At 38.9% G+C, this 25894-nt stretch overlaps 1 protein-coding gene across 10 annotated transcripts in view; it reads right to left on the bottom strand.

Moving 5' to 3' along the window:
• The window catches only part of PTK2 (protein tyrosine kinase 2), a 215895-nt gene that overhangs the window by 101408 nt on the left and 88593 nt on the right, over window positions 1-25894 (bottom strand). For all 10 annotated transcript variants that reach the window (XM_009285068.1, XM_009285070.1, XM_009285071.1 and 7 more), the window contains exons 4-5: window positions 22654-22820; window positions 13989-14076 (exon numbers count right to left, since the gene is read on the bottom strand). In XM_009285068.1, the coding sequence (XP_009283343.1) occupies window positions 13989-14076; window positions 22654-22820 (255 nt within the window). The remainder of the gene's footprint in view (window positions 1-13988; window positions 14077-22653; window positions 22821-25894) is intronic.

The raw sequence follows: 25894 nt of genomic DNA, 5'->3' as shown, positions 1-25894 counted from the left end.
TATGGAATGTTCCTTTGGCCAGTTTGGCTGTGCCCCCTCCCAGCTTCTTGTGCACCTCCAGCCTTCTCAGTCGGTAGAGCATGGGAAGCTGAAAAGTCCTTGGCTAGTGTAAGCACTACCTAGCAACAACTAAACCATCGGTGCGTTATCAACTTTGTTCTCATCCTAAATCCAAAACACAGCACTGTACCAGCTACTAGGAAGGAAATTAACTCTATCCCTGCCGAAACCAGGACATACTCAAAGTCATTACAACGCCTGGAGGCATTTTCAAGAAATTTGGCAATCCAGAAGTTTGGGCATTTCTGACCAGCCTGTACTGCTCAGTATCATCAAATGTCAAAATGGGAAGAAGTTTCCCTGGAAAGGGCACTTCTGGAAACAAGACAAAAAATGCAGAGATTTTGAGTAGTATCTTATGTCAACTAGCATCCATTTACAATTACTCTTCATTCTACTGCAGAACTGCACCTGTTAGTAATGGTACAGTATTTCTCTAAGAGAAAATCTTCTATAACCAAGGTTTTGTTTAACTTTAAAACAGAACTACCATCTAGATGCCTTCATAAATGGCACAACGTAATAAGTTAAACAGAAAATTAAATTAGAACTTCTATTCATCAGTAAGGATATGAAACCTGTCCTGCGTTAAAACTGTCAGACCCAACCTCAGAGCATTTAAATCAGGAATGTAATTTTCAGGCTCCCAGGTTACTACCATAAATGACCTCTGCAGTACCCATCACGGCCAACAACAGAACAGTACTCTCTGTCCCCAAGTCTACATGAGGATATTTGAAAAGTAAGAAACAAACTGAAAATGCAAATTCTACGTGAGTTCAGTTCTTACACAGATGCCCGTATTCCAGAAATGTATCAAGTTAAAAGAAACTACAATCAATTTACTTCTTGTTTATATCATCCATACTGAAGGTTTAATGAACTTGAATCATGCTTTACAATACAAGTTTTCACTTCATTCTCCTACCCTTTTTCTGAGAATTCACCTTCATGTGTAGGCCAAGTTATTTCACCTAAAAAGCTAACATACCTGTTCACGAAATCCATTAGCTAGCCTGCCTTACGTCTACCCGAATCAAATATCCATTGGCTAGTTCACTTATATTTAAGTAATTTTTTTTTTAAATTACACATTCAATTTTTAAAACCATTTCAATAATTTTGCATCACCAGGAAATTTCAGAGCTGTTATCCACCTATTCCTTGAGGCGTTCAGACACCGAGAAGAACTGACTGTAGTAAAGTTTTTTCAATCCTGACATATAAAACTTCCCATTGCAGAAACTATGCTAATTTGAGGCTACTAGTATATCATGATCAAATTTGCATTCATTTATTTTCACAGCTCATTGCCTTGTAGATCCCAGTACTGAAGTACTTAATTTGTTAAACTAAACAGCTTAAGAACATCTTCAGTTTCATGCAAACATATTTTAAAATGCTGCTAGCCTCAAGTAACTACTATTCCATAAATAAATACGCAACATTACCCAAACATTTAAAGTTTGGAGTTTCTTTCCTCTTGCCCTCCGGCTTGTGAGCTTTCACAAATTCCACTCATGTTTTCCCAGTTTTACTCTGCAACTACATGCACCAGAACTTGACTAAGAAAATTTCAAACTCTCCCAATCCAGACAATTTGGAAGGGGAAAAAAAAAAAGTATTGTGAAAATTCTCAGCTTATTTGTAAGACAAAAGTGAGACATTTTCACCAAAATGCTGCAGGCAGACAGTTGCCTACTTGAGTGCATAATTTTGTTAGTGTGACAAGCAGAAAAAAGGGGGGTTTTTTTGCACATCCCAGTCCAGAAGAGATGGACATAGATATTTCATAAAGGTGGAGTAAACTACATATATTCCTTCCACCTCACATTTCAGCCAACAGAGACTCTCCCTTGCTGATTTATTGTGTGGGGGTGTGCGTGTGTGGGAGTGTTGTTTCTGAAGTTCCTCAGTACAGTAACATGGAGTTTCAAGTCTTTCAAATTCACTACATTATTCAACCTGAAGAGTGGGATAAAAATGCCTTTATCCACCTAAGAAATGAGATGAAAACATAGAAAAAAATACCCTCCTTCAGTGTCTACAAGTGACTAATAGCAGTGTTCACAAAATCAGTCATGACATCCTCTCATCAAAATTAATAGCTGCACTTGATTATCATAAAGCACTGCATATACGTTATATACACCTATTTATTTTTGTGTTTAAACTTTAGAAGGTATACAAAGAGATTATAAGCTTCAGGAAGCATATGGTCATAATCTTGTGGTCTAATTAGATTGAGCAGTGTCCTATTATGGATGGCAAAGGTAATAAATTGATAGAAGGAATTAATTTTATCTTGCCTTTTTTTCAGAAACCTGTCCGCACACATTCTTCTTTAAATTTCAGTAAGTCTAAGGGGGGGGGGTGGGGAAAGAAAGCAGATTCAATTTCTACTCCCAGAATACTAATGAGAACGTCTCTTATCACCTTTAATTTTACTTGACTATTCTCTTTGAGATGGCATTAGATCAATGCATGAACTAATGCTCGTGCAAAGATTAGATAAGAATTTTGCAGGAGGTTCAGCATGAGCTGCATAACCTCCTAAGGAAAAAGCCTGAACAAATATTAAATGGAAGAGACGCAAAAGATAATTTAATGGTAATTAAGTGCACTGCCACAGGGCAATTGAATAGTCTTCCTAGAAAGTCTTTTGTGTTTGCTCAATTATTACTTTTATTGTTATTGTTGTTAATATAGTTAAATGAGAGAAATGAGAATATTTTTTGTCTAAGAGAAAAAAGGCCCTATCTTTAAGAGCATAGAGCCTATATACATACAAAGAAACAAAAATGAAACCGACAAATTTAAAGAATTCTACCAGTTTTTTCTGTTTACTATGAATTCATAGAATCATGGAATAGTTTGGGTTGGAAGAGACCTTTAAAGGTCATCTAGTCCAACCCCCCTTGCTGTGGGCAGGGACATCTTCAACTAGATCAGGTTGCTCAGAGCCCCGTCCAACCTGACCTTGAACGTTTCCAGGGATGGGGCATCCACCACCTCTCTGGGCAACCTGTGCCAGTGCTTCACCACCCTCAGCGTAAAAAATTTCTTCCTGATCTGTGGGTTTTGGAGATACTGTTACCTGTGAGCTCATGTTACACCTGCAGAACTGCCCTCCTCGGTGGTACGCGCAGACCTTTACTTATGGCTTGGAAGTTCAGTTAACACTATGCAATGCCTGGAGGAAGGCTGAAGAGTACATCATCAAGATATATACACTCTTCAAGCAGATCAAGTACCACTGCCGTTGTTCTGCTCCCCATTTTAGTTGTTCAGAATGGGATCTCTCCAAAGGCTAAATCAGAAAAAAACTGCAGGATGCTATTTAATATAACTTGATTTTACCTAGTTTGTAAGACAACACTAATTTTATAGAATTGTCACAGAAACCTGGTTTTGAAAAAGCCACCCCAAAAAAACCAACTGGCCAAACAAGAAACAGCAAAGCAGCAACCCTTACTGATTTCCACCAACCCAACAAAGCCTTTAAAGTACTCCTGCTAAACCTGTGTGGCATTACTTCAGTTACACCACATACTAGAGACCAGATGCTCTGGCAGTCATAAGACTACGTGAAGCCTGTAATCATCTCAAATACTTCACGGTCACAATGTTTTAGCAATAAAAATGCATAAAGTTTAACAATGCAAACACTTAGATTTACACCAGGATTATGAAGTCAAGTGTTATATTGCTAAAAGCCTACACACTTTTTATTTGGTAACAATCAAACCCCCAAAATATTATGTCTTAAGTGAATCACTTAGGTTCATGTTGCTTGCAACACACTTTCTTCCACTTACTTACCCATTTTGCATTCTAGCAGAATGTGCTTATCTGAACTTGCAGAGAAAAATCTATTGGAAAACAGTTTAAAGGAGGATAGAGACAAAAATAATTTCTTGCTGCAAACTGAGGTGTTGATTTCAAGCACCTTTTCCCTCGGATTGTTTTCTGTAAATGTTCTAACAAGTTTAAATCAGATTTACAATCAAGCAGGTGTACGCTTTGGAGGGGGAAAGGATTAGTCTATTTAAGTTCCATTAAACATGGTATAATGGAAATGCAAACTACTTCAGGCTTCCGGATGAGTACTACTACAATGTCAGTGTTAGAAGAAGTAACTGTACTTGCATTTGCTCGTTCACAGGCTGGCGAATAAGAATCAAAGTGTGACCTACGCTTCACATTTGTAGTTAACTTCTTGGTCACAACAACTACGAACAGTCTGCTACAAGGAAGGATGCAATATGTGGAAAACATGAATGCCAAGCATACATGCACCTCTCGGAGGTAGAAAAAAGAAGTCTTTTACATGTCCTGATAAAATAAAAAGTGAAACAAAACTGCCACACACACCCCAACAGAGACCACCTGTGTTCAATGAATACATGCTTAGAAAGGGCAGTAGTATTTATAATAAACAAGAATTTTGAAGTTCAACATAATCCCATGCCACAATGTATTTCTTGACATATTGATGTCCTGATATTCAGCAAGAATTAGCTTTTGTTTATTTACCTTCTGTTCTCACCAATATTTTAAAATATTTTTTTCATCACTATTCTTCACTGGTTAGCCAGAACAAAAAAAAAATCTCTTATGTCTCTAGTCTTTTAAGCATTAAAAGTTCAAAGATGCTCTTAAATCACAAGAAAAGAAAGGAGGTAAACACTGAACCATAAACTAATAAGCTTTTTCCACAAGGAAGACAGGCATGTAAACAAAAGCCCAGTTTCATTTCTAATGTCAGACTTTTAAAATATTTGGGTTTTTTACTTGAATGGGCAAATAACTGATGGTGTAACTTCTAACTTCTCAAAATTTACTAGGAAATAATGGGCACTTTCCTAGCTATATAAATGGCTAGCAAATTCCAGCTGGTACAATTTAAAATAAAAACTGAAGACAGAGGAAAGCCCATGTTTGTGAAGATGGAGAAATTAGAGAATAGCCCTATGCTAGCACACATGATTTAAGAAGAAATCTATCACAGGCCTCGTATTTTATATACCAGCTGCTACTTTCAAAAGCCATCTGCTTCATTTTTCTGCACACAATTTTTTTATGCAGCTGCAGTATTTCAGAAAAATGTTCACCCAGGCTGACAAGTCATCTTTCCAGTGCAGTTCACAAAAACACCATGCTGGATTTAAATTTCTTTATTAAGAACAAGAGTAAAATCATTCTGAACTTCGTATCGAATGTTTACCAGGAGTTTAGGGATTTAAAAAAACCTACTTGCTGTGTCTTAAAAATATATTTTAGGTTTAATTTTGTTTATATCCTTAGAAATTATTTTAAAAAATTATCAAACTTTCTATTGAGTTTTCTTTTCAAGCGTAACTACCGTGGAAATTCTTTAGCAACAGTACTATCAAATGGTGTCTCAAAAAGGGCGAAACCAATAATTAGCCACTACACTGGCTTTCCCAGCTCATTTAATGTTACCAAGAAATTTCCCACGGGATAATCTCTAATTTTTCAGGAGGACAGTTTAAAAATAAGCAATCTATTTCTCTTGCTTTACTTTCAATGTCTATGACCTACTTACACAACTTAGTCCTTTTTTATTTTTTCTCAAATTGACATTGCTTTGAAAACTGCATTTAAACAGCACTTCAGTGATTAAGTACCCCCTAAAGAGTTAAGTGCATAACCAAAAAAAATCACCACCACAACACCTAAGATATTTAGATAAGAAAACAAAGAAACAAAATGTCTTCTGTACTCCATTTAGTTAAGTAGCATAAGAATCGTAATTATAATAGCTTAACAAAGCATGGAACACAGAGATTCACATTACACCATTTTCCCCTTATCCATTTGTACTATCCAGGTATTTTTAGCTGGTGTTTTTTATATTCGGAAATTAGGTACTTGTGCTTAGTTAGTGGCATTTATATTAACAAACACAACCTTCCTTTTAACCTTCCTGTATCTGCAATAATTATTTATTTATTCTCCTTTTTAACAGCTCAGGTGTGTTCCAGCACCTGCTTTTAATCATTCAAGTTTCTAATACCTGAAGGTATTTTGGTGTTTGTTTTTCATATGTAAAAGCTCACTCTCAGCCACCACAGAAACTGCTCATCAGGATCTTTTTTTTACACTAACACACAACACTTCTGGTGACATTGGTCCTATGAAATTCCAGTGAAATTTTTCCCGTGATTTACCAACTCTTAAATTCCAGCTTCTGTAACATCAAAGTCCAGAATACCTGAATGTATCTGTCATAAAAGCTGATCTTCAACAACTACTTATGTGACCAAGACAATGACTGAAACATACCACATTTGTTTTCCCCACAATTTCACATTCAAAATGAACAAAGTTGCTCTGTGTTCAGAGTACTCCTGTTCAGACTGCATTCTGTTCCACACTTGCAGCAGGTACTACATGCAAGTCCACCACAATCCATGACACAGCTCTTCTGTGGTACCCTATCAGACATAATTATCTCAAATATTCTGTAATCTGTCTTGTAGTGTTAAATGCATCACAGAAATGCTGTAGCGTACCCTGGGACAGATACATCATTAACTGAATGCGGAACAGTTGCCCTATAAAACTACTTATATCTGTAATCAAACTGCAAAAGGAGATGGCTCCTCCAGCTTTTCACAGTGGAGTCTACCCTCATTTACCAACAGCAGATTCCTGTAGGACACTGATTTTTCTTCACTACAGAATCAGAATAATCAGCTTGAAAGAGTAGGGTCCCAACCCGCATTACTACAGCTTCAGAAATCTTATGCAAAATTAACCCTCAAAGATTTGTGCCTCATCTGCTCTGAATGAAGTACCATATGCACAAAAGCCCAAAGCGTGCTTCTAATGCAATCAGTATTTTTAGGAGCCACCTTAACGATCATAATGGTAGTTTTAAAAATATGCACAGGAGGGAAACACATGTGTTTCCACCCCTATTTACCCATCTGATAATATTAGACTTATTATAGAAGATAAGTCTACATTAGGGAAAATTAAGGCTTTGGCCTTTTCTAGTGGAGTTAAAAGCACTGATTCAGTATCAGGATAACATTCATTTGCCATCTGCCCTCAGCTGCTCCTCCTCTTCGTCTTCCAAGGTCATAGTCTCTGTATTATCTAGAGGTGAACTTTGACATCTCTAACTAATTTTGGAAGCTCCTCTGTTAATAATAAGGGCATTAAGAGATGGGGTGGGGGGGAAATCAACTTCTGACGAGGCATTGTTAGGGACAGAATGGCTAAAAATGATCCCTTCTGTCCAAGTGGGCTGATCTCCAGATGTCACCGCAATATATACTGCTGCCTCTCAGATCTCGATAAAGTAGGACTATGCTCTTGGGAGCCATATAGTACTCAACCTACTAAGCATGCCTTGCTAACAGCTAATTTTAAACTTCTCTCCAACACAGAATTTTGCTTTTCCAGAACAAATGAGTCCAAGCATCAACGTGAGTCAACTTTTTTTTTTGTCTGATGCATGTTCTATACAACCTAATACAGTAATCAGAATAACATTTTGTTCAAGATTACTAACAAAGTCATATCCACGCATCAATACATGGAAACCTGTCCTGAGCATTTTAAATTTATCATCTTGAATTAAGAGTAATTCACATATGACTTCAAGAAAGCCCACAAGCGCTATTTTCACCACTCTGGTTGACAGGCGGAAATTTTAAATCAAAGCAGCCATTTTTCTCTGGACTGAGCTTGGCTGACTATTTAAGAGGTATTTAGGAGTACCAGTATGTTTTACATTCCTATCATACAGCCCTGCTAACAGAAAGCAGACATTTGACACAGAACAGTTGGGAGATACCGAAGTAGCTACACAACGATACAAACAGCAAGATCTACAACAAGAATGTCAGCATAGTTTTGAGAGTGTAAATCAACTTTTATAGTTAAAAAATGAGTACTTTATGAGGAATTGTGCATTTCAGCAATTTCAAGAAACTGACCCCTGTAAAGGATAGCTCACTTATAATTGCTTTTACAGGCTGTAAGGAGCAGGCAGGTGATGTTCAGTTTGATTTATATTTTTATCATTTAAAAAAAAAAAAAAATTAAGTATCTTTTAAAGCAATTCTTACATTTATTACCACTTCCCTTCAGGGCACAGTTTATGTGTCAACCATTAACTCTGCCTGAAAAGATTTTTTTTTTTTTTTAATTTTTTGTTTTAAACAGGCTGCCAGTATCACAAACAATGCCAGCTTTTCTCCCTATGTCCTTGATTTTCCTCAAAGCTTCTCCTGTCAAAGTCATTTGCTTTAGGTCTCCTATTTTTATTAGGCTGTAAGAGATGTTGTTATTTAATTAGGTTAAAGAGTCTAATTCCCAGCCTGCGCTTCAAATTATATCTCATGCACCTAAGCCTTATAAAACTTTAATCATTAAGTTATTACAGTAATTGCCTGGACCTGAGATTTCCTACATGGTGGGGGACAGCGTTATAAAAATAATTTAATTTGTATGATGCATTTATCTGCCACAATATAAAAGAGAATTTTCATTTAAGGAAAAACATTTTAAGTGTCAATATTGTCTTCACAGACACTACAGAGACAGAGCAAAAAAGTGCCATTTGCCACAAGAAACTTTGCCTCCTCTTTCTTTAGAGGATTTTCTTTCTTCTTTTTTTAGAAGAAAACAAGTATTACTTTTTTCCTCTTTTCTTTTTAAAAAACAGTTCTCGTATGAAAATGAACCTGCATTGTACTTGTCTGGTGAAACACAGAATGCCTGTGACAGCACAGAATTCAGCTCGATTTTTGCAGAACATCATTCACCCGCCCCAACTTTGAGATCATCCTCTCTCTGCTTGCAATTCCTTCTCTTGTGCATTACACAAACTTTGGCTCATTTTAAAAAGCAAAACCAAAACGTGGTCCAGTCCTGTGGTCTCCTTTATTATATACATGTACACCTCCTGGGCAGCTCCACACTGCAGGCTAAATGAGGCAGCATAGAGAAAAATTCTACGCCGATAAACATGACCTTTTCTTGTTCTTCAGGATCTAAAAAAACCCCAAAAGTTTCTTTAAAAGTCTTCTGTTTGAAGCACAAGGACAGCAACAATGGAACAGCTGATGCCTAAGAGCTGGTTCTCCCCCCCCCCACTCTCATACAGATGCTTTTTCCCTTTTCATCAAGGGATAAACCATCTCCAATTACTGGGGGCTAACACGTTATTCAAGGATAAATGTGTGCAGGCTCTTGTCCCACAATAAAAGGAAGGCAATTCAAGTAGCTTACGTCTGATTCTCATTATATGAATGTTTTTAAAAGCTGTATTCTATCTTGATGTGAGATATGGCTTTCCTTCATCACTCAGCTATTAAGGGAAGAGAGAGAAGCCTGTCCCCTTTATTTCCACCTCCCAACAGCCATGTCGCTGGAATAGAGGGAAAGGAAGACACTTGTGGTGAATTTCACCAACACTTATTTAAAGCAACTGGGAATGCTCCCAAAAAGTACAGGAAAAATGTGAAATCTAATTTTTGTTACTCAAAAAACTCCAATTTTTAATTCTCCTTTTGTACCCTTATGCTTGTTTCCTCTGAAGTTTTCTTGACAAATGGTAAAAATTCATATGAAAGATAGATATCTTTATTCTTTTGAGATTTACAAAACAGTCCACTGAACAAAAAAAAGGTTACTTACTGATAAAAATTAACTCACGGTATTTTTACTCAGCAATCTTGTGTACTTCATGTTCAAGGTTTTGGGGGTGGGGTTAGAGTTCACTTTGGTTCAGATTTGGGTATACAATACAACAAGACACAACTGGAGGCTGGCACATAAAACCCATGCAGCAAGCATCTGCCAACTGTGCAGACAACCATAAATCTCGTGTTTCCTGATTGTTTAATACTTTAACCTCACAATTCAAACAACACTGGATGGGATCCAATTTGCCTAATTCAGCTGAAATTGTAAGCAGTTGGGCCCAGAGGAATAATAATACAGTAAGTGCAATATCACCACCTAAATGTTCCGCTTCCTGAAAAAAGACACCTCTGAAGACCTGTCATCCACTATATTTGACACCTTCCAAACAGGCCAGTAAGAAAAAAAAAAGACACAATTCTAGCATTAGGCTGCTGATCAGAGCTCTCAACTGGGATGTAAAATGACGTCTTGAACACAGAACTCCTCCAGTCAAGAGGAATGGCCTAAGCATGAGCCTCTCCCCCATCTCAAGTCTCAAAGCTGAAGCACAGCCTGAAACACAGATGCTTCGACAAACTGCATGGTTATCAATATTAGTATGACTAATTCTGATGTTACAAACAAGTTGCATGATTCCCCTCCCTCACACACACAAATTTTAATCCTGTGCTGTACAGACTGCAAACCAGAGGCACTCTTATGAAAAGTCTCATTAAGTGCCCTGCTTTTATACTTCCAATTAGAACAGCTTACGCCCACTGCAGATGGCAGAATGACCGCCACTGATTACAAACGGCTGTACATCGAGCTACAAACAGCTCTGGTCACAGGTTCTTGATTTCTTCTTGAAAATAAAGACTATCCAAACCAAAGAAAGGTCACAGCATCCTTAAAATAGTCAAAATTAAGAAGGGTGTGTGTGTGTGTGTGTGGAATTTTTCACATATTAAGTCCAAGCTGAGAAAACTTAAATGCTTCCACCAATTTATACAGGGCAATGCACTCATTGAAGTGAATGGGAGTAGTCACGCATGTGAAGTTACAAACGTGTGCCAGTTTTCAGTTTAACAGCCTGGTAATTGTGGTTTGGGTTAACTGTATGAATAAACTGTGTCTGTTGACAGCAATTAAGGTAACATTTCGTTATCTTTACAAATGTTCTGTGCTTTTCTGGAAGATGAAGGTCACTTGAGGATTCAGTCACTTACTCAAACTTTCAGCTTCCTTTTCAACAATACTGCTGCTCTGCAACTCAAATTCAAGAAAACAACTACATTTTTTAAAATCCATGGACAATTCATGGGTGACAGAGGTCACCGTATTTCTTTTCCTTCTCCATGAACTTTTTAATTTGATGTTGTACATTTTTAATAAGTCAGACAACATGTGTTTAGATGTTATCAAGTTAGTAATAGGTTCTCAGCCTCATCTTGAAAAGAAAAATTTAGTCACGGGCAGCATCTGGTCCTCAAAATCTTTTTTTCTCATTTATAACACACGAGACAGCAATGTATTTGACTTTTACAACAACAAATGCCAATTTGATTACGGAAGTGTTATTCCGTTGGATTTTTTAAAATTCTGTAATTGGGTCCTACGTTCATTCTCTCTAAGTTATTTCTGTGCAGAAAGCTCAAGATATCTATGTATGCATGTAGGATTTATGTACATTCTGTTGTTCTTGCCTATATACAACATGCATCTGATGACATGATGTGTCTGATTGTGAAGGGTGAGCTGTGGTTAGCAAGACAGGAGGTTAAAATGTTGTGGGAATGACAATGAGAGAGGAACAGAATGTGAAAAATCATCTTTCCTTGTTTTTACACATCCCCCTGTGTTTTAGGTCTAGTTTTATGATGCGTTTTTGAGCGTTATTGCTCAAATTCTTTTCCTGCCTTCTTTTTGTAAGTCAGTGGGGTTGCCTTAACACTTTACCAGATAAAAGAAATTGTCCCAATTTATTCAAGAGACCAAATGAGACTTATGGAGTAAAACAGAATCATGGACAGAGAATGACAGCTCTGAAAAGTTGTGCACCTGATTTCCATGACAATGGAGACCCAAATACCTTGCAGCACCCCAGAATAAAGAACAGTGACTTTTGAAGAACTGGATTTAGAAATGCCTTACGATAAGGTGGACAAGAAAGGGGAAGAGAAAAAACAATGGTATGGTGCGCAGAGGAAGGAGACAAGAACCTTCATTTTATGACAGAACTAGGATTCAGGGCATTGTCAGATACACGCAGCTGTCATCTTTGCACATCAGCTCCTGCTGACCTTCATAAGCCTTCCTGCTATTCTGAGCCATTTGTATCTGTTTCTAATGATTTCCACAAATTTAGTAAAACCGTGTTTCTCAGAAAATGCTAAAAAATATTCCTCTGGCATTTTAAATTCCTTGCTTGAAAGAAATAGTTCTCTGAGGCACAAATGAGAGGACACTGCAGGCTTTCCAGCTCTTGGATAGGTAAATGATGGAGTTCAGGAAATTATTTTGGAGCTCATCACCCACTTTTGCATCATGGAAAACACAAATCTCCTATGTTTAAAGCCAGTATGACGAAAGTCACTTGCTGCTAAAGTAAAAAGGAACACGATTTTCTTGTTTCTAGAAGAACCCCTGGCAGTACTAAAATGTTGCCAAAATCCAGACATTTTTAGGCTGAAACAAGCATGTCACACAGATTAGTTAAACCAGAATGCTAAGTCCAGATAAGCACTGCACTAGAATTGTCTTCTCAGAAGTCAACGCCATCATACATCAATACAATAATTTCATCACACATTAAAAAAAATTAAAAGGCATTTACCTAAGGCAGGAATGTGTGTGTGTACAATAAAGGATAGAAGACATTTAAGAAATTAGTATGAGCATTTTAATTCTATATTCTGCTTTCAGTTGAAGTACTGGACACAGGGGAGGATTATGTTTTCATCTTTTTAGAAAATAAAAAGAAAATTTAATCAGAATTACTGTTTCCTGGTTCCTCATCTGCAAACGTGTCTGTACACAAGGGCAGAATAGTGCCACGCTTTGGACCAGCTCCAGTTATATCCTAATTTTAGGGGATGTTGCTCAAGAATTATGGTATGCCCCAAGCAACCAACCTAAGATCAGGATATTTTTGAATGTGGCAGAGACACAACAGAAAGAACAGTAGTCCATGGGAATAGTTTTCCTTGATAGGAGCCTGTGGTTTGAGTAACGTTATCAGCACTTCATATTGTTGTTCCTTTGACAGAACAAAACGCATCAGGTAAAAATACAAAAAAAAATTTCCTATTTCAAAACAAAACTCCAGAACTTTGATGGTGTAGCTCTTGAGCTCTGCCATTTCAGCTGACTTAACAAGCCCTCTCCCCCTGCCCCTCTTTCCTACCTCATTCCATCTCTATCATGACAACACTACATAAAATGACTCCTTTAAATAATCTAGATTAAAACTAATCCTCCATATAGCAGTGTAAAGTATTGCTTAAAACTATGACATAAAAACATATCTGGTTCACAAACTTGTCACCATTAGCAACACAAACTGTTTGTTAAGCACTAACAGTATTTCAGTATATGAATATAGACATCATACCATCCAGACACTGGGAAAGACCCACCTAACATGTAGCAAATAAGTAACTTCAGGTTTGAATTTTCACAGATGCATGGATTTTTGAAGTTAGGGAATACTATAACCATTCTAGTCCAGACTCCTCTAAAAGATAATCCCAAGAAGTTTTACTTTGAGCTTGCCAGTCTAAAAGCAGATTAAAATTATTTAAGTGAACAAAATGAAGATTTAGGTGCTTAATTTATAGAAACTTTCACTATTATTCAGTTTTACTAATCAGTAAGAGATACTCAAATCAAGAAAATAACCTAATAATGAGTGGAAAAAACGTTCCATGGTTGTAGTGAAATTGCCCAGTTATTTGCACTTGCAAAAGTAAAGAAATGCAGCAATCTAATAAAGTGTGAAATAACTGTAAGAAGCCAGCTGAACAACAGTAAATTTTATCTGAGTTAAGACGACAACTGCAGAATTACCTTGTCTTTGGAAAATATTCCTCATCATTTCTCAAGGAGAAAGATGCCATGGGCTTCGTGCCCCTTCTGCTTTATAATCGCAACCTTAAATTTTACCAATTTCTGTTTCTGCAGTAATATGTTATCCGCATAAACAAAGGCAGAATTTTCCAAATTGATGCCAGCAAAAGAAAATGTAGTAGAACTGAACATACCTGCTGATAGAAAAAATTTAGAGTTGGTTTGTCCTCAGTGAACTGGTTTAGAAATCCTTTTGGCAAATATCGAATTCTCAATTCATATCTGAAAAGCAAGAAAAAGAGAATTAAACTGGTGAGACAAAAATAATAATTGAGATTGCCTCACAAATAAAAGACGTCTTCAAACATTCTTAAAAATAAGGATAAAAATCGAAACAAACTCAGAAAACTAAGGGGAAATTTCCTCTTTTGACTACTCAGAGAACTAAACTGGAATGCAATACCTGACATTTCATAAAGATGTTTACAAAGGACCTTTGTAATAGAAGCAAACATAAAACCCTGCTGCCTTCTCAAAGCTTCAGTGAGGACTGAAGCATCAAGACAATGCTGGACCTGGAGCAGATAAGCTATCAGGTCCGGATCCATGGGAAGGGAGGCTTCAAGTAGGTGAGGACAGCAGATGAGCTGCCATACCCACCAACATGACCCCCTGGCAACAGCTTTTATCTTTAGTTATCACAAGCATGGTACTTAAAACACAGATCCCACTGTTCCAAGTAAGAGTGGTAACCAGTGTTACCCACCAGGGAGCCACATCCTACAAACAAAACAAGGGCTTACTCAAGGAACACGACTCTGCTCCTTCTCTGATCAAGTGCTGCAATATTCACCTCTGAATTGTTCCAAAGGTTTTGAAGGGATTTCTCCGTAAAAAGGTTTCCTACTTCCTTCTTCATCATCAAGATGCACGCAAAAGCCGAATGAACCAGTTTTCAACGTGACAGTCACGTTTTTCAAGTTAATAGTACACCACGGAGCAAAGGAGATTCAGAATTAGCCTTGATCCATGACATATACCAAATGTGTATCCCTTCTCAAATGCTGAACTTCTTCCAATCCCTAAATGTAGCGTTATTGTTTGTCCTGCAGTTACAGCCCATGATTTTTGACACACACTGCATGCTTCCTCCTCTAACACACTCCTGCAGTGAAATTCTGATAATAAATGTCCTCATCCCTTTGGGTGTGCCAATACAGCATATCCTAAGTATAAAACTCTTCACAGCCCTTCCCCAAAATAAGTATATTTAACCATCTACTCATGATGGTAAGAGCAAATATTGCAACATTTCAATCTGTTGGTTTCAGCAGGACAAGAACTTCTTTTCAGCAAGTGATTTGGCTGCCTGTAATCAAGATTTATACGGTGAATTGATAAAAAGTTACTAGGAGTTACTGCCACTTATGATTCCACTGAAAACAGAAGTTCCAGTATTCTTCTTTACTTTGAAATCATTGTCCCATTAGAAATCACTAAAATAAGGAAAACATTTAGAAACTGTAAACACACGCATACACACTGTATACAAACTAGGAATACTTAGAATTAAGTTTTTTCATAGTATGGCAGGTTTATTTCATAAAGGAAAATGCATGCTCAGTCTTCTTGTGCACAGAAAACATGCTCCTAAACTGAAGAGTCTTCAGACTGTAGGATATAGAAGAGAGGCGGAGGACACCTGAAAGAGTGTAGGTTTAGACTGGACACAAGGAAGAAATTTTTTTACGATGAGGGTGGTGAGACTCTGAAACAGGTTGCCCGGAGAAGTTGTGGATGCCACATCCCTGGAAGTGTTCAAGGTCAGGCTGGGTGGGGCTTCGAGCAACCTGGTCTAGTGAAAGATGTCCTTGCTCACGGCAGGGGGGTTGGACTAGATGATCCTTAAAAGTCCTTCCCAACCCAAACCATTCTCTGATACGACGACACAGACAGGTATAAACAAAAAAAAGATTCAAAGTCACAGTTAAGACAAACTCTCAAAAATTACTCTAATTGAGAAGGCACACAGAATCACCTTGTATTGTTGATCAGTGTTTACATTTCATGATACATAGGAGGTATCTAGTTACTCACTAAAATTTTAGGTATAAGCCAAATTGTACCTGCAGGCATTGGTAAGTGCTAGGGAGAGAAAGCAGCGCGAACAGTGTCCAGAAGCAGAAAAGCAAAGCCTCCCCTATCGCCTGCTTCTGCCATATCCCCTCAAATCTACCGTTGAACACCACTGCAGAGACTGATATGGAACAAAGCAAATCTGTGTAAAAAACCTACTTGCTTGCATTTTTTTTGGCTCTATAATCCCATGCATTTTAGTTGTCTTTCTATGTTTTAAGATTAAAACCAACACTGTTCTCTGAAAACTGTCCTTATTGATTTCTCATCGTTTCCCAGGTGCACTTTCTCCTGCTATTCTCTCCTCATCCTTTATCCGTTTCGATCCGAATTCCTCTCCATGGCAGCAAGTTTCCATATCACCTTCCAAGCCTCACTGCATGAAACAGTAAGCAGGAAGAATATTCAAAAGTGAAGATCCAACCTTTGAGCAAAGAAAAGTTGACTGACCTGATAGCTGACTGACTGGGTAACTGGTTATTCATATTGCAGTATCTCCCGGTTAATTAAAACATAATTTCATCCTTTCCCATTGGAGCTGCACTTTGTCAGATCGCTGAATGTTAATACAAAATATGGCACCTTTTTATTATTGTTCTGATTAATCTTTGTGAGGGACTGGCAAATACATAGTGAAGGCTAACATGCAACTCAAGGGTATTAGCATGGCAAAGAGAATTTATAAATCAGTGAAGTCAACTAAGGAAAATTCAGGATCTTCCAAACTAACACAGGCCACTTTCTGTAGCCAAAGCTACAGCTTTGCCAGAACAGAATTCTACATACTTGGTTTGTGTACAAGACACAATACCAGCACACAGCGCTTCTGGGGGACAAGGTATGGACAAGGTATTTTCAATTATTTCAAAGCAAAGAAGAATAAGTTTGTAAGCGTACCTGCCCTAAGGAGTTGTATAGGGTGCCCACGCGCTGGCAGCGGAGGCTGCAGGGTGGCCTCTGTGAGGAGAGGCCAGGGCTGCCCCATGCTGGACACAGCCCGTTCCAGCCGGCTCCAAGGGCCCCACCGCAGGACACGGCTGAGCCCCTCAGCCAAGTTGGGGGAGCCTGGGGGAAAAGAGGTGCCAGAAAGGGCAAAAGGCGGCACAGGCAGAGGAGGAGGAAGCCAAGGAGGGAGCAGCAGCAGAGGGACCCCGAGGCCGGAGGAGGAGGAGGAGGGTGGGAGGTGCTGCAGGCCGGGAGCAGGGATCCCCTGCGGCCCTGGAGAGACCCTGCTGGAGCAGAGACCCACCCTGCAGCCCGGGGAGGGCCCCAGGCCGAGGGGCTGTGATGGACTGACCACAACCCCCATCCCCACCCCCCGTGCCCCTTGGGGGGAGGGATTAGGGAGTGAAGGTGGACAGGGTAAAAGGGGATGTTAGGAAGGTGTTTTAATGTTTGTCTTTGTTTCTCACTACCTGAATCTATTTTAATTGGCAGTAAATCAAATCAGTTTTCCTGAATTTGAGTCTGTTTTGCCTGTGACCATACTTGGTAAGTGATCTGTCTTTATTCTTGACACGCAATTTTTCTCATCCTATTTTCTCCCTCTGTCCTGTTGAGGTGAGGGAGTGAGGGGTGCTGGGTGGGCATCTGGCAGCCAGCCAAGGTCAACCCACCACAGGGGTATCAAGCACCTGACCTTCTAAATCCGGGAAGTGTTATGATTCAATGCATGTGTTTCAGACATCTTATTTCATAATAGATACCGAAGATGGGGTTGATTTTTCACACTATACAAATGAAAAGAATCCTTTATTTGGCCTCCCAATGTACTAAGAACAAATATTGCCTAGATACTGGTAGCCGCTCCACACCACCTCTTTTTCTGTTTTCCAGTCATCCTACAAGCCAACAATCAGAGACCATTCAGGCCTGAAGAAATGTATGTGGAACTGATCTCAAACCTTCAGCAGCATACATATTGTCTCAGTCACTCTGATCTAGACCAGGATGTAGAACACCTTTACTCTCTGGGATTAAAAAAAACATATGAAAAGCAATCTTTCTCCTTTACAGGGACTTGTCTTCTTAACTGAGGATCCATGAGAAGTACTGCTTTTTGCAACAGGATCTCATGAGAAAATCAGGTAAGGCAAAAGAGCTTGGCTGGGACAGTCACCGAGAGTGACCTTCATTACCTACTTATAAACCTAATCTCTGACTACACCTATGGGAATGAAGAAGCTGACTTCCAAAGGCCAACTCAAGGATGGGCTTGATTTTCAATATCCTCTAAATCTACTGTCTTTGAAACACAGCCAACTGATGAGGATGACAAGTCCCTTTCTCACAAACCAGGTCTGCTTTTTCAGCAAGTACACCAGCTGATAATCACTTCCCTTATGTTTGATAAAACCAGAAGACTATACTGTGGTATAGATGCTTCCATGCACACACTGACACACATTACGGGCCTCCACTCAGACCTGCAGAAAGGTGGGCATCAACAGAATTAGCAAGTTGTATGGTGAAGTGACCTGTCCACAGCACAGCATACACTACTGAGCAGTTCTAGGAGCTTCCCTTTGAGTAACAAGCACTACCTGGGCAGTTGGAGCCAAAAAAGAAAGGATGATCCAACTCTTAATATTTTGTGGCACTGAAAGAAATAATCTCACCAGTCCCAAGAACATAGGTTGCTTCCAGCAAGTTCTAATTCAGTTCACATCAGCGGAAAAGTAACCAGGAAGGAGAAGAGGGGAACAAAAAGGGCAGACAAAGGAGGAGCCTTGTGTGAGTTTAATGAACTGAATCAGCTCGCTGAACGATTAGACAAGCATTAAGGTGCATAGAAGAAAAGGGAAAGGACTGGATAACTGGAAGCAAGAGAGGGGATGAGACAGACTGTGGAGAGGAGAGGTACAAAAGCTTTTAGATCAACTTAGTCAACTCATTACATCATTCTGCAGGTGGTCTGGCCTTTGTGTCAGTGCCAAGGCATTTGTACTGCAGCTATCAAAACTTATAGTACAGGACTTGCTAAGCATTGGGGCATCTTCTACCTGTTAGAGCCAAAGCATGAATGTTGCCTGTTACAAGGCCCTACTTCACCTACAAACCTTAAGTATAGAACTAGAAGATGTCTACCCTGTGAGGAACAATTTGTTACTCAAACCTCTTGATTCTCCCCTTGCAGGACAAAAAAGACCAGCAAAGGGAACAGTGCTTTGACACACAGCATTTTTAGAGACAGAAAGGATAGCTACTGTGAGTGCTGTTGAAGGCTCGATATTATCAAAAATGACCAGGGTCGATGCTATGATTTAAGAGTCCCACATCCTGCTAACCCTAGTTCACCTAGCTGTACAGGGTGAAGATAAAGGTTAAGAGAGGAAGGCTCTTTAATCTTTCACTCGCATGCCCCTGGAAACACCCTATCATTAAAATATACTACTACAAGTGAAGATTAATTTCTTCATTAAAAAGTGAGTTTAACGCATGCCCCGGTCTGCCTTGCTAGCGTAAACACTAAGAGGAAACCTGAAGCAGACAAATCCACTCCAGTCTTTATTGCCTTCCCATAATAAAGCCCTGGGATTTTGTTTGTTTTTATTTCACTTGTCATCTGGGATCATCTGCATGCACAGGTACACAGGCCTTCATACAAGCAAATGCTTAAGGAAGAATTAACAATTTATGCTACTGTAAGATAAACCTAACAGCAGCAGTGTTATTGGAGTTCAGTAATGAACAAAACTCCCAGACTACATTTGGAACACTACAGTTATTCTAAAGCAATTGCATGGAATTACACTCAAATTACACAATGCTTCTGTAGTGCTAAATCTTGCATAACTCAAAGAAATAAGACAGTATTACCCAGTGTGACATAAAACACAGCAAACTCCAGAATACTTATTTCCTGAACAAACTACCACAAACAAATAAGCAAGCAGTTCCAATAATTATAACTGATCATTTTTGGCACCATGACTTAGATGCATTCGGAATTTTCTGATGCTGGATGGAATTATCTTCATTGCCAGAGAATAAAATAAAATGGAGAAAGGATATTTGGTTTGATACAGTTAACTAGCACAAACATTCCTAACGTAAACGTACAGTGAAGATGCAGGCACAGTCAATAAAAGGCTTCTGTCTGACTTTTATTGCCAATCTTTCTTCTTTGTAGGAAAAAATGAAGTATTAGGTCTTTACTGATTTTTATTTAAAACAAACAAGCAAACAAAAAAACCCACCACAGAGTTCAAACCTTTGCTATCATGCAAAATACAAACCCTTTTTACAGCAAGAAGGTGGTCAAAGTAGTATATAAAAGCAAACATGAGGGTGGGGAAAAAAAGACTTCCAGTAAGCAGTGATTTCCTGTTTGTCTCTTGCGACACAATTGAGGTTATCCACTGTCAGTTTGGCAAAGCTACACTGTGTGTGCTCCTGCACCTGAACTGTTTGCCATAGGAAGAGGGAAGAAAATTTGAAGTGACAGAATTTTGGGTGACCTTCTTGCCCTAAAGCCCACTATTATTTACTCTTCCTAAGCTCTAATTACAACTATGTCACCTGAAGCAAAATCATATCTCTGTCTCTTCCCTTCACTAGCCCATCCTCTGCGGGATTATAAACAGCAGAGCACCAAACAAAAGCTGCATAGATGGGAGACGAATTTTATTCTGTTAACTTTTGCATACAACCTACTGACAATCACTGTAACTTCCAGTATCTGGACTAGTCCAGGAGAACGTTTGAGATCTAATTTCTCAACACTGAATATACAGCCCTTTTAATTTAATGATAAAAAAAAAAAAATCACACGAGAGTCAGTTACTGGTTTATTAACACTACAGGAAGCTTTTAATTCAGAAACCATTCCAAGACTTCTCTCCCTTTTCTAATCTAACTATTTTTACAAGTACCGTCATATAATCTTAAACACTCTGTGTTATGGTATTACAAATATGACAGCAGCGTTTTGATTACGCACAGCAAATCTCCATGGATTTAAAAGGTATGTCAGGCTGCACGTATTCGATAAAACATTAAATGACACTCTGGAAAGGTATTGAATAATTTACATCTTGCCATAGCTCTTTCATGAGTATATTATATAATTCCTTTCCACAGACTTCAAAACAATCATCTGACTTTGCTTTTAAAAGTGATTAACTTTGTTCTGCAATGTGTACAATGTGAGTTGCACCGCCTAGTAAAATTGGTACTGACACTTGTACACTATGTAACAAACTTCCATCACATAAATTATTCACATCTTAGAGGCAGCACTATTATCATGGAAAGGACTCAGGAATCCCTTACTTCCTACGCTGTGATTTTACAGTATTATCAATGAAAAATTTCTTGTAAGGTATGAAAGGAAAAATATTGATGCACATCCCAGAAACAATAAAACATAACATGCACAGAAGAGAATGTGCAACATTTCTGAAACCTAAGTTTTAAACATTCCTAATTTGTTTGAATTTGTTGCATTTGTTAAAATCAGGCCCCTAAAGAAAATTTATAAACTGAAGATTGCCCACTGTGACATCTGCTAGTATATAACTCCATTTGCAAGAAATTAAGTCTAGACTATTTACAATAATTCTGCAGAAGATATGTGTAAGCCTTTAAAATAACTAGCAACTTTTGTACAAATTGTCGTTATGAACATAAAACACAGAAAAACCTGCACAAAACCCCTGCAATGAACTAGTAACCATAGTAATCTACTTTTTGGTGTTCCCACATGAGTTTAGTACTACACTTAGTCTAATAGTATTTTAAAACTCTGAGCTCCCCATCTTCTCTAGTAGATTATTGTGTCTTTCTGCAGATAAATTTCAGTTTCCTCGTCTTTCTACCAGGAAAGTGGACAATCTTTCCCTTCTTCCCCTCCAGCCTACATCCTCTCCTGAGCATGCACCATCAGCTTAGTCTGCTAAAAAGCTGAAGAAAACTCAACCTTCAACAGAGCATAGGTCATACCACTTCTTTTGACCAACTAACTGGTATCATGAAAATACCTCAGCAAATGTACCTAGGCTATGAAAAAAAACCCCACAACAAACAAGTTCTGCAGTTACCTTTCTATTGTTCATTGCTCCTGGAATAACTGAAGATCCCAGTTAGAAGAAAGGCAAGATGGCACTCACTGCTCTGGGCCTCAATTCATTATCCAATAAATAGTTTTATAACTGAAAAGTTCTACAACTGCAGAGGGATACACTGATCTTTTCACTGCATTTCATTCTTTCCAAAAGTACATTTCTCCTATTTAGTCTGTATCTAAATACAACCAGATAATAACAGTATTTTGTTGTTTTCATTTAAATAACAAGATTTATCCTTTTAAATTTTCAGTGGTGTGCTTATACCACAAATAGGAATAGGATTCCTGTCCTAAAACTTTTAAGGATGACAAAACCTGAGATGGGGCTGGTTCACTAGATATATCACAAGTTTTGCAGGTTTTTGAGGGCAAATGACTAGGAGATTTCTGCTCCTACATTATGCCTCCTCTAAATCCCAGGTTACACTTATCTGTCCTCCTCAGTTTGCAGGAAACCCCTTACAACAACAAAAAGCGTTCTTCACTGCTTACAGCTCTCTGATGTGAAAAGTTGTGGGGTTTTTTCCTGTTCCATCACCTCTATTCCACCACAAGAGGATCTTCCTTAATAAAGCAAATTACAGAGTTGGTTTTAATGACAAGGCAAAAAGACTTATATGACTCGATGTTGACACTGAACAGATTTATACTCTTACTTCCATTCTTCTGGAGGGTGGGCTAGTTCAAATTTCTCTCTCACATTGGACACCCCCATGTCCAGGTGTAGCCAGTGAACCTCCTCAGACTGCAGATGACTGAGCCGTAACCCATAGCAGGCCACATTTTTCACTTTGTGACTGTCCACAATCTTCTGAATTATGCCCTAAAACAGAGAAACATACACTCCTTACAAGCCGTAAAAAACAATATATATTTTCTAAAAATTCTACAGTAAGGCTTTAAAATGTAACAACGTCATACCCTATACAAAATACTAAGCAGTAAATCAGATATTGCCTTTATTAAGAATACTAAATATGTTCAACTGTAAGCTGTTTCAGACAAACATTTACAATTTCTGAAGTTTTACCAGCATGGCTTCACAAAACATCAGTAAATACATTTCCATGCAACTTATCAGAATTAAGCCACTATTTCTCTATGTAAAACAGAATAACATAAAAGCCAAAATATAAAAAACAGATTTGTGGATGAAAGCAAGATGCATTTGTTCAAAAAAACCCACCACCAGCCTTTAAAAGTCACTCTTCGTCTACAGTTGGAAAATCATCTTAAGACTTTCAGCCTATTTAGTGCCCCAACAGCCAGGATTTGGTAGGTCACGTCACAACCCCTTGGTTTCCCTCCCCCTCTTCCCCCCCACTCATTTTCTCCTGAGATTCAGCACAGATCCCTTATAAAATGAGGCAAGAGATTATTATTTGGGAAGGTTCTCAAACAAAACAAACATCCTACTCATTTGTCCTGAGTTGAATTTCATAGTTTGAGGATCTCTTGCCTGAGAAATGAACCTTTCAAAAAAATCGTAACAGATTGCCGTTTCCCTTCCACGTTAGACCTTTCTAAGGTCTAACGCGGTAACCAAAATTCAAATGTGTTAGTAGATAGTGGATTAGCAGCCTTTCAGGTGCAGCGTGCCAGGCTGTCCTGCTCTTATCTAGATCAGCAAGTCAGCAGGAGATCAGAGTTGCTGCCTCACAACCTGGTAGAAGATAAGGCTTGTCTCTCTGCAAGGCGGCAGATCCCTGCCAGTACAGGGTTTAGAGCTCAGCAGGAGCATGGGCTATCACTGCTCCCAGACACTTCTTTCAGGAATTCACAGTCCTTTGCTTCTGACCCTGTAATGGTTTGAAAATTTGCTACTAAAAATGCTCGCTTGTGTGTGTGTATACACACATATATACATACATACACACACACACGCACGTATATACACACGCAGATACACAGGCAGATGCACAAGCCACTGATTCTTGCCCAGAATTTCAGAAAATATCAGCACATAGCCAACAGTAAGTTCTACAGGAGCCAGAGGTGGGCTACTGGAGTGAGTCAGGCAAAAGTTGTTTTTTTTTTTTTACAGGATGACATTGTTTCCTGAAATTTATTATTTTGTATCCTAAAGAAATTGTTTAAGACCCTGACTCTGCAAATTAAGCAAGCAGAAAACTAACTGCAAAAACAGAGTTAAGCACTAAATCTGAATAGAGGGGGAAGATGACACGTGTAGGAGTGGAATCATGCTTTTGGTGAGGTGATAGCGAGCTGTTAGATCAGCTCACACATCTTATCGAACTGCAACTGTTAAATAATCTTCCAGAAGCAACACAGTGCATAGTGAAATGTAAAAAAGAAAAAAAATTCTTTCAAGCCTACAAGAAGGAAACACAAGCCGTGTTTAGTAAGTTCATGGAGTCTGAGTCAGAAGAGATTCCATCAAGCCCAGCACCCTGTCTCCAACAGCAGTATGAGCACCCTCAGAAGCATCATTTGCTTCGGCACCAGTAGGGCCTTCCAACATCCTTGTCTTCTTCCACACCCAGGAGCTGGACATCCACTATTAAGTGGATGACAAGCTCTACACTTGAAGGAAGGTGGACACAAACAGCAAAGCATGCAAGATGCTCGCAGAGGACTGTATCATGTGGGAGGGAGACTTCAAAACACACTGGCAAATCTAAGTTTTCAAGTGGCACTACCAGCAGGCAGCACCGTACAGAATAACCAACAACAGCTGGGTCCTGGCAGCCAGAAGGTGCCCAAGTTGCTGGGACAAATGTCTGATGCAAACGAGAGTAACCTCCCTGCAGGCACATTGGTAAAACAACTGAAGGAAGAACCACAGTGGCCACAGATGGATGCCGGGGGAAGAGGCGACACCAGGCAAGCACATACAACACTTCCTCTAACTGCTCTCCCAGCCTCTGACTATTTTTATCCGAGTGGATTTCCTGAGCCAAGCATTGTTTCTGTCATTCATCAACCTTCAATGAAACTCTTCCAGTTACTCATCCTGTCTCCTCTTAAAGCAGTTAACTTTTTGCAACCTTCCCCAGCAAGTTCCAAAGATCTATTACCAGGTCAGCGAACTGTTTTAGAGCTGAATTAAATGTATTGAGCACAGCATATAAAAACTGGTTAAGTTTGTTTCTTGCCTGTATTTAAGGGTCTTTGCATCAAATACTGCAAAGGAGAACAGTTGCCTATATCCCGGAAAACAGATAACCACCAAGTACTCTCAGAAGTGACAGAAGCACATTTAACCTCTCTTCACCCAAAGGACAATCTCTGCTTAGTTAGTAAAGCCTACCATTTTGGCAGGCGTGCTCTCCTCTAAAGGGAACACTGCCAGCTTTTCTATATGCATGCAAACAGAAGAGATTCATTCATTTTCATCTCTTTCTGCACCCTGCACAGAGTACATAACATGCAGTGTTTGTTTTTGGAAATCCACCCCTTCCCCTGTCTCCGACGCTGTCAGTTGATAATGAAAATGGGGGTATGTGTTCTTAAACAATAGTTATGCCTGCTGTGATAAGAAATGGCTTTGGAAAGGAAAAAAATTACAGCAAAATTATCTATGACGATGAACCACCAAGAATACTGATGCATAAGGCTCAGCTGAAACCATTAGTATTTACTCAGGAAAGAATCAAGCCAGACATCTCGGAACCTCTCTAATTTTCAGGTTGCGATTTCAAAAGGACTGAAGAAGTCAGGTGTCTTCATTCCCAACAAAAGCAAGTGAGATTTTTAAGCCTCTAACATTTTTATATCATCAATCAATTCTAAACCTATCACAGTATCAAAAGTAAAGAAGGTATAGTAAACTATATATATCCCCATGCAGCGCTACAGGCTTGGGGAAGAGTGGCTGGAAGCTGCCTGGTCGGAAAAGGACCTGGGGGTGTTGGTCGACAGCCGGCTGAACATGAG

The sequence above is a fragment of the Aptenodytes forsteri genome, unplaced genomic scaffold, assembly GCF_000699145.1.
Source record: "Aptenodytes forsteri isolate BGI_AS27 unplaced genomic scaffold, ASM69914v1 Scaffold182, whole genome shotgun sequence".
Lineage (NCBI taxonomy): Eukaryota > Metazoa > Chordata > Aves > Sphenisciformes > Spheniscidae > Aptenodytes > Aptenodytes forsteri.
Note: the sequence above shows the minus strand (reverse complement) of the source record. Positions and strands in the feature narration are given on the sequence as shown.